Source organism: Strix aluco, chromosome 7 (genome assembly GCF_031877795.1).
Source record: "Strix aluco isolate bStrAlu1 chromosome 7, bStrAlu1.hap1, whole genome shotgun sequence".
NCBI lineage: Eukaryota > Metazoa > Chordata > Aves > Strigiformes > Strigidae > Strix > Strix aluco.
The window spans coordinates 15258919-15276685 of record NC_133937.1 but is presented as its reverse complement, the minus strand read 5'-3'; the positions used below and the strand labels follow the sequence as shown (position 1 = coordinate 15276685).

The following is a 17767-nucleotide window of genomic DNA, read 5'->3' as shown; positions in this document are numbered from 1 at the left end:
TAAATGAAAGCAATAAAATTTTAAAACCCATCACATTAGGGGAACATCGTTTCCTTCACAGATGTTAAATTAACTCAGATTATCCTCATGAACGCATTCAGTCAAGGAGGATCTAGTTATTTTGCCCATCAAACTACTTTTCCCTTGAGAGCTCAGTGTTGCGAAACATTTTGCAGTTCCAACTTGTATTTTAAAAATAAAGAGTGTTACTACATCCAACATCTACTTCATTTTTTCCTGTCATTCATGTTTTACACCTTTGTTTTTAAGGCTGGGAAATGTTAGTAGCCCAGTACCATTAATGCATCTTCTCAAAAAGACAAGACCAAGCACGAATCTTATCATATGAAAACATCATGGGTTCCATTCTGAAAGGAAGCGAGTGCCCTCATCTCCTATTGATGTCAGACCACATAATGTTAGAAGTATTGAGGTCTATTGTTCAGTCCATTTTTCCCCATCCTGTGAGGTCCTGCCATATATTCATTACAAAAGGCCATACACTATAACACAGTGATATAAAACAAAATGCAAGACCCCCACGCATTTTTTTTGTGTTTACCAAACTCCTAGCATCAACAACGTAACTGAAGTAAGGGCAGAGTATACAGTGCAACTGCACATGCATGCACTGTTTTCCAGACGCAAGCAGCTCTTAAAAGGCTTTATTTTCTTAAAGAAATCGAATAGTTTATAAGAGCCAGGAAGCCCTCCCAGTGCAGTGCTTTACCAAAACAGGTAGTCACCCTGCAACTCCCAAATCTGGAAACAAAACTAAAAAGACACCCCAAATTTCTGAATCAGTCAACTTGGACACACACTGGAATACCTCCACAGTGCTTCAACAACTGCATATTCTTTATCTGTACTCTATAATACAGAATTACCATTTACGTCAATTGAAGTATTTCTCATCTAGAAACACAGCTGCATTTGCAAGGGCCTGTATATTAACAGCAAAACTTTTTTTCTTTTGATTATTTTAAAGCCTGGTATTATCCACATAAAAGTAGACTGTGGCTTGTTTTGGAGAGGGGAGAATAGGGCAAGACCTGTGGGTCAAAGCCCGTCTTAGTTAAGACAGAGGTTTACACTCAAATTCTTCTCGTCTGGATTTGCAGTTAAATCAATTGTTTTCCTATCGTAGCCACCAAGGAAAGTTACAGCAATATAGCCCCAAACAAACATATGTTTGTCCAGAGAAAAACAGTTACAATATTTATTCAAACGCACATCTGCTGGAGTCCTGCCAGCCAGCCTATTCCAGCAGACTGGCTGCAGGGGGGAGGCTCAGTTTTGCCCGGTCAAGAAGCGACTGTTTAACACCACCGGCGGCCCCAGAAGAGCTCGGGGGAGGAAAACCCCTCCGGGTACGGTTTTCCCTAGCCCCAGCCGGCACCCGGCGTCAAGGGGTGGGAGCAGCAGCAAGGGGGCTGGGGTGGCTTCTCCTAAAGGTAGCGTACAGCATCGCCGGCACCTCCCGGGGACCAGCACTAGCGCGCCCGCCAGAAGAGAAGGAAAAGGGTCGGGAGCCCACAACAAGAATCGAGAGCCCAAGTACAAACACGGGAGAGTCGCCTCCCCCGCGGCCCGCAGCCGTCCCACTCCCTCACTCCCTTCCCACCTTCAGGCGGGGGGGCCCGCGGTGCCCGGCCGCTCCCCTGCCCCAGCGGGGGTGGGCGGGGGCAGCCGCTGCCCTCCTCCTCCTCCTCCGCCCCGGGCCCCGCGCCCCCCGGCCCCGCTCACCGGCCGTCTCGGCCGCCGCCGGCGCCCCCGCCACGCCGTTCAGGTAGAGGATGGAGAGCAGGTGGGGCTGCGTCTTCTCCAGGGCCACCCGCAGGTCCTGGAAGTGGTCCCGCTCCTTGGCCAGCAACAGGGCGATGAGCAGCTCGGCCTTCCCGCTGCCCGCCGCCTCCAGGTCGCGCAGGTCGCGGGGGCCGAGGGCGCCGGCGGCCTCCAGCAGCTCCACCACCTTGTCCACCTCGGTCATGGCCTGCGCCAGGCTCTGGCGACACTGGGCGAGCAGCTCCTTGTGCTTGGGCTCCATGGCCGCGGCAGGCCGCCGCCGGCCAAACTTCGCCCGCCGGGGCCCCGCGCCGCCGCCCCCCGGCCCCGCCGCTCCGCCACCGCCGCCCCCGGGGGGGCGCGGGCCGAGGCGGGGCGCTGCCGGCCGCCCTCCTCCGGCAGCCGGCGCCCCCGCAGCGGCCCCCGGCGAAACTTCGTCCGGGGAAGAGGCGCGGAGCTCGGGCAGGACCTGGGCCGAGGGCGGCTTTGCCTCTTCCTCCTTCGCCGGGCCGGGAGCCGCCGCCGCCGCCGCGCTCCCCCTCAGGCAGGCGGGGGGCGAGCCGCCGGCAGAGGCGGCTGCTCCTCTTCCTCCAGCTGGCGCCCGCTCGCCTCTTTTCCGCGCCCCCCGGGCGGCGAAACAACTTCTCCTCCTCCTCTCCCCTGCCCGCGGGCGGGGGACAGCCGGGATCCCGAGCTGCGGGAAGGGCCGCCGCCGCCTCCCGGGCACCCCCCACCCCCCGGCGGGGCAGCCCAGACAACTTCTCTGCTCCGCTCGCTACAGGCCACACGGCCGCGGGGCGAGGAGGGGGGTGGGGGGAGACGGCTTCAGCTCCAAGCGCCTCCTTTCATTCGCGGGCGCACGCAGCCATATTGGTTGCACAAGGCTGCCGCCTGCGCCGAGACGGAGCTGCGGCAGCGCATTGCCCGCCCGCCCGCTCCGCTCCTCGCCTCCCGCCGACGCGCCGCAGCGGCAGCCTCTCCCCCGGCCCGGCCCGGCCCGGCCCGGCCCCGGCCGCCGCCCGCCTCCCCGCCGTCAGTCAGGGGCTCCCTGCCGGCCCCTGCGGGGCGGGGAGGCGGGGCGCCCGCAGCCGGGCGGGGCGGGCCGGGCCCGGCCGGTGGGGAAGGGCCCCTGTCGCGTCCCGTCCCGTCCCCGCCAGCAGTGCGGGGCGGCCTGCGGGAGGTTCCCCCCGCTCCTCCCTCCGGGCAAGCGGCGCTTCGCCGGGGCAGGCGGGGGTGACCAGCGCCGGTTTCTCGGCGGCGAGACAAAGGCTGCGCGGCGGGGCGGCGCGGCGCTCCTCCCCGCCGGCGCGGCCGGGGGCTGCCGAGGGCTGCCGAGGGCGGCCGGCCTCCTCCGCCCTGGCGGGCCGGGGCCGGGCCGGGCCGGGCCGCGCCGCTGCTTCCTCCCGGCTGGGGAGCCCCGCGGGCGCGGCCGCCGGCTGAGGGTGCTCGCGGTACCGCTACCGGGCCGGGGGGGGTCACCGGGCGGCCGCTTCCCACGCCAAGATTTATTTCGTCCTAAAACGGGAGGAGCAAAACATCAAAGTAACAGCAGAGCGTTCGGGGCTTGGTCCATTAGGATTTACAAAACCGAAAGTTTTCGAACAAAAGGTCTAAGCATTAGGAATACCTGTTGGCTCATCTTCCCCCCCAACTGTAGTTTCATCAGCGTTTCGTAAATAACCAGAGACCGGGTAATTTACCAACAGAGTACCGGTATCTCCGTACTCAGCAGCAGCAGCGGGATGTAATGGCTTAGCAAAGAAAAACAAGAAAAACAACCTTTCTGTCTGAAAGTAAACAGTCTGCCAACATCACTTGCACGGAACGGCACCTGAATTTGCAAGCAGCTAGGGGAACAGACTGCAGAATGACCACAAGCGATTATAATCTTAAATTCACATTTATATGAAAGACTTGTAGGTATGTTTCTGGCATCCTGCAAAAATAATGGTGGCTGTAATGACACGGAAAGAGCATTACTAGTATGTGTGTTAACCCTGTTACATCTAGTAGCAACTCAAATTTTCTGAAAGAAGCCTGTCCACACACTTGTATGCTTTTACTTAGTGTCCAGAGAGCTGGACTCAGTGATGTAAAGGGGAAGCAATTGTTCCCTAAAATTTTCTGTTAACACACCCTTTCGGAGAATTCAGGTGCTGAACTCAGTTTCAAGTCACATTATGTAGCTGAACAAACGATGACGATGATGGTGATGTCTCTCATACTTGAAAACAGCCTTGGGTTACATGCATAATCATAGTATGCATTCTGCTGCTATTAGTGGAGGCAGATACAGAATAAAGGCATTTAGGGATTTTTTCTCAACCTTAGAAGTCATTATTTAAAACAATACTTGAAAGTGTAGCATGATTTTGAAATTAGTTTTTTCATGTTTGGCCCATGGTTACTTACACTCTTATAGAGTCATTTCTTCTAATTTTGTATCCATGGTTGTCTAAGCATCATGGTTCTTTACTAGACAAAATACACAAAGACTAGTTTTGTTGGCTAATGACTGATATTGTAAATTCCTTCAAACTGTGTTCTTTCTAGACAATTTAAATTTATCGGAAAATCTATTTCTCTCCAATAAGCTGGGCAAAGTTTAGCCAGTAAAGTGATTGTACATTCCAGAAATACTACTTAACACTGGTATGCATTAATTGTTGTCTTCAACTTGGCAAAATGAAGTTGAAAGAGAACAGAGTGAAAAACTACCAGTAAGAAGTGAAACATGTCTCGTGTCACCCAGTGCACCACCAAAGCAGGCACTGCCAGCTCTCGGCCGGCGCCCAGGCAGTCCCCTTTGGAGCCTGCGACAGGACAGGGGGCAAGTAAGTGCAACTGAAGACTTGCATGAGGCAAGTGCACAAGAAGACTGAACAAGATTACACAAATTATTGAAGTATTTCCTAGATTTTAAGACTTCCTAATCTCAGCATTCCTTTACGATGTTATTTTATCGTGTGTGTGCTTATACAGTTTCCTGTTAAGAAAAGGAAACAAACCACCACAGTTCATTACGGGGCATTATGATAAGAGTCATTCTTTAGATCCATACAGCAGTCCTCCCCTACTTGAAATAATGAAGAACAATCTTGGTTTTCGTCCTCTGCCTGACTCGGCACTCCCAATATGCTCTCTTCAGCAGAGGTTGCAGCAACACAGGAACGGCATCATTCGAGCAGGGCATAACTTGGATATCTTGAGTCCCGTTCCAAAGCCTAGAGGGAGGTGTGTCTCAGCAAGCACTTGCTCTGGACTTTATTTATTCCTGCCTTTCCCAAATGCGTGTCTTAGTCCTTTGCCTTCTCTTCTAAATAAAACATCAGTCTTGTCATCCTGCAATGCCTGCCTCACCTTTTGCTTGCAGATCCACATCTCCCATTGCCATTGCTCAGATAGTGCCACGTAGCAGGTAAATCCTTGTCGTATCAGGTTTCTTTCTGGCAGTGCAGTTTCTATCTCATCATCATATCTGAGTCTCTTACACTCCACTTTTCTTGCAAATGGCAAGTCTTCTTTGCTCTCAGATAAATTTCTCTCTTTCATGGGTCCAGCTGGCAGTCAGTTGCCTGCATAAGAGAGGGACCCTGCTGTTAACTCATTTGCTTGACTCAGTATAGACCTTCCCCAGCAAGTGCAGGGAAAGTCTTCATAAGATTTAGGCATGTATGTCATCTTTGAAGACTCAAACTGTGAAACGTATGGAAATATATTATGCCAAAAGTTTATGAAGTGACCAAAATTCAGATCGTCACAGTACTCCAGAATCTACAGCCCTACTGCCAAAATAAGAAGCAAAATCAATTTTCAATTAGTTCCTTCCTCCTCCTCTCCAAAAGAAAAAAAAAAAAAAACCACCCTTTGGTTCTCCTGCCAAGTTTTCAGAAAAATATCTGCAGAATAAATATTCAGAACTAAAATCTAAGTTAATCAAAGACAGATCCCTGAAATGAATTAAAGAGTACAACTTGCACAGACTATGCAAGAGTCAACCAGGTGTTTATCAGAGTACCAAAAGGAAGGCAGGCTTTTTGTTTGTTTGTTTAAACTAAATAAAAGGAAAGCTTTTTTAAAAAAAATGTAATTAAATATGGAGCTCTGACACTGGATGTCATGGGTGCTTGTGTAAAATTGGATTCAAACCACAACTTGACAAATTAACAGAACAAGAAGACCAGTAGATTTTTGTAAGCTTTGGAAAAGCTTTCCCAATCTTTTTTTTTTTTTTTTAAGATTTGGAAACTAGGCTATTGAGGATGTAGGCTTTGGGCATTAGAAAAACACACTGACTTTCTGAGTGAGCATATTAGGCAAAAGATTTGGGGCACAAGATAGGGACATGGAGGCAGAAATTGGGGTTTATTTTTATTCAATTTTGTATCTTCTTTTCAGAAAGAAAATGTGAAAAACTGATGTTGCCATGTAGAAATGAAGTCTTTCAAATACAGGCTTAAGAAGTTATCAGACCTTGGGAATGATTTTCAAAAACAGAAATCAGAATTTGAAAAATCAAGCTTGGTATATCTGCCTCTGAAAAACCTCCCTCTGTAGATTTAAGATGGGAGCAGCAAAGTACTTTTAAGTACTCGTATTGCAGAATTTTCTGTTGGGAGGACAGGATCATCCACAGCACACGCATTAGGTTTCAGCAACCCTGCAGCTGGAGACTGAAAAGTCCGTATACCTCTGTGCAGTATTTGAAATCCCAGCAAATTCCACAATATTAACTACGTATAAAAAAATCCCAAACCAAACCAAAAAACATGCAACCCTTTGAAAATATCAAGATCAGAATCAAGAGCAGTAAGAGCAGGATTCAACTTTTAGTAGAAGATGATTTTCTTCCTGTAATTGCCAATAAACCTTTTTGATTATGCAATAATCATCATGCTTGTGTATGAAAATTCAGCACATTTCCTGAAATACAATGTTGTATCATACATTCACATTAGAAACAAAAAAGATATTAAAATTCATGTAATCCAGCACATAGTTGTCACTGTAAAAGTCTATCTTCCATACAGATCAGAGAACTTTAGGCTGAAACCAAGAAGACTCTGAACATCATGACGATCAAGTGGGAAAGGGAAAGGGAAAGGGAAAGGGAAAGGGAAAGGGAAAGGGAAAGGGAAAGGGAAAGGGAAAGGGAAAGGGAAAGGGAAAGGGAAAGGGAAAGGGAAAGGGAAAGGGAAAGGGAAAGGGAAAGGGAAAGGGGAGAGCGGAGGAAAGAGGAAGAAGAGAAAAAGAAAGCAGAGAAAGAGGAAAGAAAAGCCTACCTGCTTTCAAATGGATTTCAATAAGATGGTACATAATGTTGCACCTGCAATGGCAGGGACGCACCCAGTGACTGTCCTTGTGTCTTGCAAAATCTTTGTTTCCAAAAGCCATTAGGTGATGAAATTTATATTCTACATTGTTCATCCACATACTGAGTGACACTATTGTATTATTTTAGCTTGGTATTTTCTGATAAGGCACCCTTCAGAAACATTTGGGCTTTAAAACTGATTTATTATACTCACTTTACCAGGACTTTTAATAAGACAATAGTATTCTGTGCAAAAAAACCCTGTCACTCCTCCTCAGATACTTCCTCTTTCTCTGCATCTACCTCCTCAATATCATCAATCTGAACCAGTCAGAAATTCTAAGGGCCAAAAGTAGAGGATTTTCTGTAGGATTAGGAACTTTTTTTACTATTTTTAAATACATGGGAGACATTTTATTTGGTTTTTGGTTTTGTAGCCCTAAGGATACAGGTCTTCAAGGTTCACTGGCAGCCATGTACGCTAGAAACAGTTTTGTAATGAAAGCTAAGCTTCTCATGTAATCATATGATTCAAGCAATGAAGGGTTTAGTGAAAAATATTGAGGGATTTATAGTAAGTTAATGGAAGCTGACAACACTGTGAGGATCCTGGGAAGGAAGATTATACAATCTCCAAGACAGGTATATGAAAAATGCAAGTGATCATCAAGTTAAGATTAGAGTTGTCTAGATACAAAGTAAACACCATAGAAATTTTGTAATAGGTGTTATATGAAACACTAGCAGCTAAGCAGTTCTCAACAGAAGCTTATTTTTTTCAGATTGATGTAACTGATAGACAATTAATTAGCATTTTCAGGACAGGAAGGTGCTGGTCTAATGGGCCAGCAGATCAAAAGATGTCATTTACCCATAAAAAAGAAAAAAAAGCCAAACCTAATGTGAGTAGTCTTGGCACTGCCCGGGCCAAATACTTCATCTGGCACTATCACCTCCAGGAATGGGCTATGCCCATAAATCCTGAGGTCCTCAGCCCTTCTGCTGAAGCTGCGGACTGAGGGAGCTGCTGTTGGACTCTCATAGAAGCACAAGGATCATTTATCTTTCTAAAAATGTGTAACCGTGAACTCCAGGCAATGGTTTAGCTCTTTCTTAAGTGAGGTCCTATGACATACAGTATGAACGAAAGCAGACCAGAGGCTTATATTGCTTTTTTCTCCTGTAGCTTTAAAACCTATTGGTCATTTCATCTAGCAGTGCACTAGGCAGTTTTCAGATAGATAGTAATTTTTTTGGCCTGTTCCCACTCTGGGCAGGAGCTGAACTGGTAATTCAAGTTAAAATGAAGATCAGACAGTTATTTCAGTCAGCTTCAACAGAAAGAAAACACCCTGTCTGCTGAAGGTTTTAAATTTCCTGGGGCTGTTGAAAAAGCAAATTAAAAAAAATGTTTTACTTAAGCAACTAAAGATTTGCCTGTTAAAAGAGCAAGACAAGGCCTTCGTCTAGGACAGAATACCTGTCAGGCAGGGTGTGTGTTTGTTTGTTTTGGGGGGGGGGGAGAAGAAAAGGTTAGGTAAATTGGCTCCCCCTGGACCTGCAAATACACAATCATTTCTGTTTCCCAGATGACTGCTTCCAAAAACAGGCAGCAAAAGAAAACCTGCAATACTACAGAGGCACATCAGCAGTGATCCTACAGGGCTGTAAGTATTTCAGCTTTTGTAGAGAAGGCACCCTGCAAGCACATCCCAAGTACCCGTCTGTTTAGAACAGAACTGGAGGTTGATTTAATTTTCTTTGGGAGACTGGGCTGACTTGTGATGTGGTTAACTTCTATAAGTGAGCAGATGTTAAACAGCCCCTTTAAAAGCTGTTGCTTGCAGTTTGTTATTGGTTTAGTTTCTAGGTCAGTTTTTAAGTGAAGACAAAAGAGGCCATTTATACCAATCATTTGCTTTTACTTCTTTTAGCACTAATGGGGAGGTACAAGCATCCTAAGCTTGTCTGCCCTAAGCATCCTTGCCTAGCTTCTATAAACAAGCCATGCACAAGCTGGGAATTCGTAAGAAGAAAACCCAAACTGCAGCTGAAGGAGGTAGACAACTGTAGTAGTAAGGACTCCAGAGTAAGCCTTGGCACAGTTTCACTATCTTCATTGTTTTTCTGTCAGCAGTGAGCATTTTCAAACTGGATTTGAATCTAAAGGCTCTTGAAAAAGGAAAGGTATTTTCTTATGTTCTGTTTCATATTTGAAGCCTCAGATATGCTAAGAATTACATATATACTTCCAATAGTAAGTAGTTCCCCTGCTCACTGACATGCAAGAGTTTGAGTTGAATATATCTCAGTTACAAGATAAGTTTTTGAGTGTCTCCAAGTCAACGAAAGGACCTAGGGATTAATCCAAGTCTCTTTGTATATAGCAGTGATCCTCCCTTTGATTTTAAAGGGCTTTGATTCACGTCTTGCTCATTATCTACCAAAATACACATATTTTATTCTATCATTAGAAAATTTAATATGTTAAAAAAAAAAAACAACAATGCAGCCAGAGAGAAAGAAATTGTTTTGATAGAATATAATTCCCATCAGACATTAGCCCAATGGGTATAGAAAGAGCAAAAAAACACTTCATCATGCCTAGCAGGCAGAAATGACAAAGCAGAACTTCAGAAAAGCTGAAGGGCAGAATGCTTGCAGAGCCACAGGAAGCATCCCGAGACACGCAAAATGCACACTTTTACAGAGCATGGGCATGGGGCAGTGCTTTAATTGACATTCCTGCTGCTAAATAGAAGCTGATAATACTTGAAAGCTCCAGGGCAGTCCAGATCACTCTAGTCCAAGCCCAGAGAGCTCCCTGAGAAAATGGAGAGAGGTATGTGTACAACTGTGGTTTTCCCTGTTTCTCTAGATACTGTGCAACACCTGTCTTTTCACACACTCCTGAAGAGCTAGTCCCACAGCTCATCTGTTTTGCAACACCTAAACTAAGGGGGGATCAGAAGTGGCAGCCCACCTCCTGAAAAAAACAGTACCCGGCAGATCTGCATATGAGAATAGAGCAATTCTCAGATTTGGTTAGACTCCAAAAGCTTATCATGCATGGAAGCAGATGAGCAGGATTGTGGGGAGCATCCAGCTGGAGGGGATTATTATTGCTTCATAATGAAATGCTCTAGCATTCTGAATTCATCTGTTTTATGATATAGGAGAAGCATTTCTAGGGTACTTTCATTAACTGTGCATAGTTTTAAAAGTCTTTGTGAAACAATACAAATGTAGATGGTCAGGGGGTCGAAAAATATGCTGGTCTTTAAGAAGATCCTGTGTGTCATACCCATAGCTAAGAATTTAACTGCTATTTGACAGTGATACACTGATTTCTGTTTACATAAATACTGCATAAATTCCATATGCTTTTGATTTGAGAAGAAATTTTTACTTTTAACATTGCAGGATATTCCTTGAGCAGGAGAGGGAAATTATTTTTGTAGGAAGTAAACACAAGACTGCGATTACAGTGCAAATAAAGTCAAAGAGAAACCCTTGTACAACTTGCTCTAGACAATTTGCTCAGGCAAAGCAGACTATGAGCCAAGATGCAGCTAAAGACTGAGAAGGGTTTAGCATGACAAAAATACTGGACTTAACTAAAATCAGTTCTGAAAACAGTAACTAACATGAAATGAAGTAACTCTTAAGTTACACTCTAATTTAGAAGGCAAAAAGAATACAGTCTCTGTGCCAGTCCACATGCCTTGGCAGGGATGGGAAAGCCATCAGAGACTTCCAGAATGAAATAATGTCTCAGCTTGGCACAGTGGCAGCTGCATTACCAGCTTCCACAAAGTTTGGTCATCCAGTTTAAACTGAGCTACAAATCTTCAACACATCTGCATTTTTCCCCTCATAATACAAATGTAAAAATTTAAACTGAACATTTCAAGCTGACTAGTATTTTTTAAAGATTATAAATGCCAAGAGTTGTCAGAACTGAACAACAACAACAACAACAAAACTCCCTCCCAAAACAAAGAGAAAATCCCCACCTTGATACTAAATGGAAAAGAACATATGCAGCATGGCCCAGAATAAGCAGAAATAATCTGAGACAAAGTCCTGAGCAGCATGGAAACCTTAAAAAGGATTTAGGTTAAAATGATTCTTTCTGGATCAAGTTTGCAGCAATGATGTTTAGAGAAGTGTTGTGCAATTGTTTGAAACTTAGAAAGATGCATTAACTGGTGGGAGTTTGATGGATAGAAATATTTAATATAATGCATATATCAAAGCTCATCCAGTTCTGCCAAGTTAAAGTTCTCTAATTGGTTTCCAGGGGACTTGGATTAAGTCCCAATTTGGTAATAAAAATACTCTGCAAAAGAGTAACTGAAATAAAAAGTCTCAAAGTCTGCTAGGGATATTCCATGAAGGATAAATACACTTCATCAGCAAGGCAAGCCAAATATTATCCTTTTTACCATAGGCTATTTGTACTGTCAGAATTTTTTTCCCTTAACTCATCTTCAGAGCTGCCACTCTTCCCCTCCAAGAACATTAATGGCAGCAAAGAGCTTCACTACTTTGCCCTCTGCTCTTACTGCTGACGTCAGTGTCTGTCTTGCAGCTGACTTCAAGAACAGCAACTTCTAGCCTTTTTCCGCTTTCTTTGCAAGATGAAAGAATAAAAAGAACTATACAGGGCAGATGCTAATCACATTGTTTAATTCACACATCCTGACAATAAAAACCTAGGAAGATAAGTATGTACCATTTACTAAGTCTTCTGTATAGCATGTAAGTTCTCACAAGCACAGTCCCTTCACTCACCTTGATGATTCTATCATCTCCTCTCACAACCATGTTGCTAAGGAGATACTATTATTGTTTAATAGTCTTTAATACTGAATCTAAAGTACAAAGAGTCTAAAGTTTTCTCCAGGTCATACAAGTGTGTAGCAGCAACAGTTAACTGATTTTACGTGTGCCAACTTACATACCAAGGTGCTGTGCTGATCATTGCTTCTCATTTTTATTCTCAACGGAATACATACAAACACAACCAAGGGAAACAACACTGGTGTCAGGGAAGTGGGAAGGACCAGAAGCAGGCTAAAAAGAGAAGTGGGGAATTAAATAGCTGAATACAGTTTTCAGTGCTGACAAAGAGCCACATGAAGCAGGGATGCTTTTCATTTCAGTTAAGAGTACGAATACTTCCCCTTATATAATAAGGTATTTTTTTCAAAAGTTATTTGACCATAACTATAACTTTGATGGCAGTAAACTTCCACATCCAGATGTTCTGAGGAGATGTTTTTTCCTTGAGTGGTTTAATTATCCTCTAGGCAAAGGTTCACAGTAACCTTGCATGGCTGTGTTGAAGCCAGCCAGTGGCACAGTATGGTTGACATAGCACTGCTGCAGGGAAGCAGTGTCACCAGCAGTGACAGTCACTACGGGCCCAGAAGAGAGGAATCTGTGTGAGAAACAAGGACAAGGAGAAAGAAATAAAGGGAAACTAGAAAATGCACAGCAGTGGCATAAGTCAGAAGAACTAAATATCTTCTTAAAAATGGAAGTTTAAAGGAAGCGTCTGATGTAACTGGAAAATATCTGCATGAGCTGAAAATCTGGAAGAACAGACGAAGTTGTTGTGTGGGTGTCGTGGTTTAACCCCAGCTGGCAACTAAGCACCACCCAGCTGCTCGCTCACTCCCCCCCCTCCCGGTGGGATGGGGGAAAGAATAGGAAGGGTAAAAGTGAGGTAACTTGTGGGTTGCAATAAAGACAGTTTAATAAGGAAAGCAAAAGCAAAGCAAAACAAGGAATTCATTCACCACTTCCCACTGGCAGGCAGGTGTTCAGCCATCTCCAGGAAAGCCCGGCTCCATCACACCTAACAGTCACTTGGGAAGACAAACACCATCACTCTGAACGTCCCCCCCTTCCTTCTTTTTCCCCCAGCTTTATCTGCTGAGCATGACGCCGCATGGTCTGGGATATCCCTGTGCTCAGTCGGGGTCAGCTGTCTTGGCTGTGTCCCCTCCCAGCTTCTTGTGCACCCCCAGCCTCCTCGCTGGTGGGCTGGGGTGAGAGGCAGAAAAGGCCTCGACTTCTGTGTAAACTCTGCTCAGCAGTAACCAAAACATCCTGGTGTTACCGACACTGTTCCCAGTACAAATCCGAAGCCCCATACTAGCTACTAGGAAGAAAATTAACTCCATCCCAGACAAAACTCACACAGTGGTCTTGTCAAGGTACCTACACATACAGCAAACATTTTAGCATCATTGCACTGGAAAAGTGCAGGGGTCAGGGTAGAGGAAGGAGCGAGATGTGTCCTTCCTTCCAGTGTGTGCATGAAAGAGATCCCCTATCCAATGTGCCCTTCAACAAGTCACTCAATATCACTGCTGGCGCATCAAGCCTGCACCATGATGTGGCCAAGGCCATCCTTGTCACTCCAAAAACAATCAGCAGTTTCCAACAGAAATATTGTGAATCAACCTGAGTCAAAGAACCCCCTGTCTGTGTCTCTGTATTGCTCAGGACTTCATTCTGTAGAAAAGCGGACTTCAAGAAGCAACTCCTATTTCAAGTAAGAGAAGAGAAAATAGTATTGCAGATTATAAATGGGAATGAATCACACCATACTGCTAACCAACTCTTCTCAGAAACCAACAAAACCCTGAATAACTCAAATAATTTTTAAGTCCCATTTACACCTAATTCTGGCATTTTCTGGGACTCCTAAAGTTTACAAGCACAGTCTTACTATTGCTTTTGCATTTCTTGGCAATTAATTTTCTTTATTTTGCTTTTTAAAATCTGCATAATTTAAAAGGGGTACATGCAGATAAAATTGCTATATGTATTGAAAAATTAGCCAACCAACACCCACTTTCACAAGAAGGAGAATAAAACGCCTGTGGTTAATAATCCAGATACCTGCTGCTTTCATAACAGCTTCAGTTCTGGTCAGCAATGTCTTCAACTGACAAAAGATAACCATCAAGGAGGAGAAAGGAACTCGGTATGAAATCCTGTGGGGTACCCCAGCATTGTGTGGGCCATAAAAGCCACAGAGGCACCTGCATGTCCTCTTATCCATAGACTAAAACTCCTCAGCAATATCCAGCTTTGAAATCAACAAGATCATAGGACTGTGATGGCAGACATTTACAGCAAATAGTCCTCATCTTTTAACAACGAAATCTACATAGAATAGCTTTCATTTTCAAACTTCAGTGAATTACCCATCTGATCTTCATAGATGTTGTAGCCTCTTTTCTAGTGGGAGATGCAACACTTGGAATTTAGTTGATGTAATTTCTGCATCTTGGCCCAGTAGGAGGGCTTATGTATTAAAATCTCCTCAAATAAGGTTTTTCCAGGAATGCTTCTGATCTAACTACAAGTATCAGCACTAAAAGACAGACTCCTATTTGCCCCCCAATTACAGATATAATCTTCCACGTGGACTGTACCAGAACCCAACATGCACAGCAGTTTTTACAGTTAACTGGAGTGTATTCCTGTAGTTAGGGAGCTGTAGTTGCACACAGTTGGTTGAAAGAATATTACAACCAAAAAAAATAATAACTGAAGGAAATAATTCAGAGTTATTACTCATTATTAATAGTCATTTAATGAATGAATAATGATTTAAATATCAGTTGTCACAGCCAGTGACAGTAATCTCCAGGTCAAATGACAAAATCTTAGTTCTGAGAAACACATCCTTTTTCCAGCTATTTACATTACTTCACTGGGACTCCTTGTAGAGATTATGAATATCTGTGTGTCCCTTTACCTAACTGGCACCTTTCTGTTTTTCCCCCAAAGAGTTACAAAATTCTGTTCTACTCTGCTTCCATATCCCCTTGCTTATCTTTGCATTCCTGTCTTGTCTGCTTTCTTCTCTCTGTCCTCAACACCTGCAGAAAACTACTGTACTCCTGTGCAATATCAGTCACACCTATCATTGCTTCCAAAAGGAACATGCAGTTTTTCCTCATCTTTCAGGCTTGGACTCACAGGACAGACTCTTTGAATTAAGAAACGCCTTTTACCATCTGATGCACAGAGAAGATTTACATATAACTAAAAGAAGCTGCAGTGGTGAATACAAAGCTGTGTTTAAAGATCATGGCCAACAGAATCCCTAAGTGTTAAATTCTCACTCAAAAGATCACTGTCAGTTGAGTTACACATATTACAGGAACTAACAAAGCTGCAGGCATCACTGTAGCTTTCAGACGTTAAAGTGGAAGTCATCTTTTATGAATCTTGCTGTTTTCAGCTGTCTGTATACAGAGAAGACCACCTGTTTCATATTATTTTCAGTCCTAACGGTTGGTCTCTTGCATCTCTCAGCATCTCCTTCAAGTGTTTTTAATACAGGCTTGCTTTGGGGTTCTGCAGCAGCTGAAGAATGTGAGATGCTACCCAGCGAGCTGCCAGGACTTTATGCTTCAGGGAAGCTCTTGGAACTATATTTAAGTGCTCACTGTAGAGAATGAATACAGATTGTAACAGTCACTGCTGCATGGAAAATTCTGCGACAAAAGACTTGTCACCTTTCACAGTATAGATACACTGCTCTCCCACTTACCAGAAGCAACTTGCTGTGTTCCTTTGGGAATAACTACAGCTTTCTACTTAAGGGCTACATTTTTGTTTATTTGTTTTTTAAGTGAGATGGGGAAAAAGATAAGCAAGTCCTTACTAATTAATGAAAAAGCATGTCTGGACCGTTTTCTCCTTCTCAGGAAAATGAATTCCCTTAATCTCCTTCCTCATGTATATGATTTTAACAGGTAACCTTCCTTCTCATAGTTGTATTTCAGCTCTTAATATTGCAAAAACCTTTTCTAATAGAAAAATAAAGAAATTGCTACCCAAACATCTTTTCCCAAAACAAAACGCTGCTCTCTAGTGGAAGATGATGATATGATCTAATTTCATTAGAAGGAATGTTTTAAAATTTTCATTCTATCAGTTACAGGAAACCATAATTCATTTTCACAAGCACTAACATACAAGAGTAGTAGGGCTAGTTTGTTTTATTTCAGTCTTTCAGATTGTCCTGTGAGATTTTGGTATTTATTCCTCAAGATAAATTTGCTATGCATTTACATCAGTACTGTAATCATATCTAAACAACCTGCCAAATATTTGTGCATTAAAATATTAACATATTTTCTAATTTGATCCCTTTTAGTTTCTATGTTCTTAGACATAAAAAACACAGGCTAATTTGTCTTATTTTCTTATGTTTTTTCCGCATATTTAATTACTGACAGACTTCTCTACGTCTGAATACATCGCTTCAGCTAACCATTTTGAAGATAAGATGATTCATCAGTTACATTCACAGAAGAATTTAGGCAAATACACAGATACTATGAAAATCTTTATCCCGTTTGCTATGGGTTTCTAAAGACATTCCTGTCTCAAGCACAGCAATACCAAATTGAGGAACTACCTGGTGCAGTGGTTACTTCAGCTTATATTGAAACAGTGACAAGTGGTCAGACATCAGGGAGTATTTGTCCTGAAGGAACCTAATTTTATCCTATTTGTAGTTAATTTATAAAATACAGGATTCATTTGCTTTCCTTTTGTGGTTTTTTTTGAAGCAGAGATAAAGCAAAAATAAAGTACTAGCCCTCCATACTAAATTCAAGCTAGGGACCAAAGCAGCAGCTCATTTATTCACAGCTTCCCATATTCACAACAGGAAACCTCTATAGCACATGCTTCTGTTTTCTTACGTCTCTGTAGGTAAGAGACTTGTGTAAAATAGATTCCTGATAAACATACTAAGAGAGTACTTTTTTAAATGAAGTGCCTTTAAAAAAAAAAAAATTGCTCTCTGCTTATTGCTTTACTAATTAACTACAATTTTTGCCTGCATACCTCTTCCACCTTCAGTACTCTTCCCATCAAATAAAAATACTATGGGGAAAGAACAGTGATTTGTCAAAGGATATAGGTTTAGCAGTCACAGATTGCTAATTAGTGTAAACCTCACCTGTAAAAATTATAATCCTGTCATGTCTGTATCTAGTCTTTTGTCAAAATTATATAGGCTATATACCTTGTAGAAAAATGTATTATACAGGCTTGCAAAAGCGTTCTAGCTTAACTTCACCCACCAGCAACTGAAGCCACGTTCCTACCCAGACAGCCCTGTCTACCTCCACAGCAAACAGCAACAGCCCCTGGACATGTGCTTCTTTCCTCAATATTCTTAGCTGCATCTTGCCATCCATACAGCTGTCAGAGAAATGGATTTCATAGCAAATACCTAACCCTCCTGCAACACTTGCAGGAAGCAGAGCTTTACTTGACTTCTCCATGTGATTCTCCGTTGTCCTCTCCCCCTTCACCTATGCCTCTGCTCAAGTTCTGCTCTGTTCCCATCACTGAAAAGCTGCTGCCCTCAATGACAAGCTCAGCTGATCCCTTGGTACGAACAGTCACTGCAGCCTTCTGCCTACTGCCAGGCCTCCAGGCTTTTCCAGCTGCCTTGTCACCAGACTAGCAGGTCACTTTCTATGTTCCAATCAGAGGGACCAAAGGTAGGGTTTCGTTTGATTGTTTTTAGGGCAAAGAGAGACATACAGAAGCTCTTTCCATCTCCAACTATCTACTGATGTATTTTTGAAGTAATTATTCAGCTACTCCTGTTGT

At 43.7% G+C, this 17767-nt stretch overlaps 1 protein-coding gene across 4 annotated transcripts in view; it reads right to left on the bottom strand.

The window, feature by feature from the left end:
* The window catches only part of DLG5 (discs large MAGUK scaffold protein 5), a 109550-nt gene extending 107447 nt beyond the window's left edge, over positions 1 to 2103 (bottom strand). For all 4 annotated transcript variants that reach the window (XM_074830551.1, XM_074830553.1, XM_074830552.1 and 1 more), the window contains exon 1: positions 1747 to 2103. In XM_074830551.1, the coding sequence (XP_074686652.1) occupies positions 1747 to 2047 (301 nt within the window). In that variant the 5' untranslated portion in view covers positions 2048 to 2103. The remainder of the gene's footprint in view (positions 1 to 1746) is intronic.
* Between the last annotated feature and the right edge of the window lie 15664 nt (positions 2104 to 17767).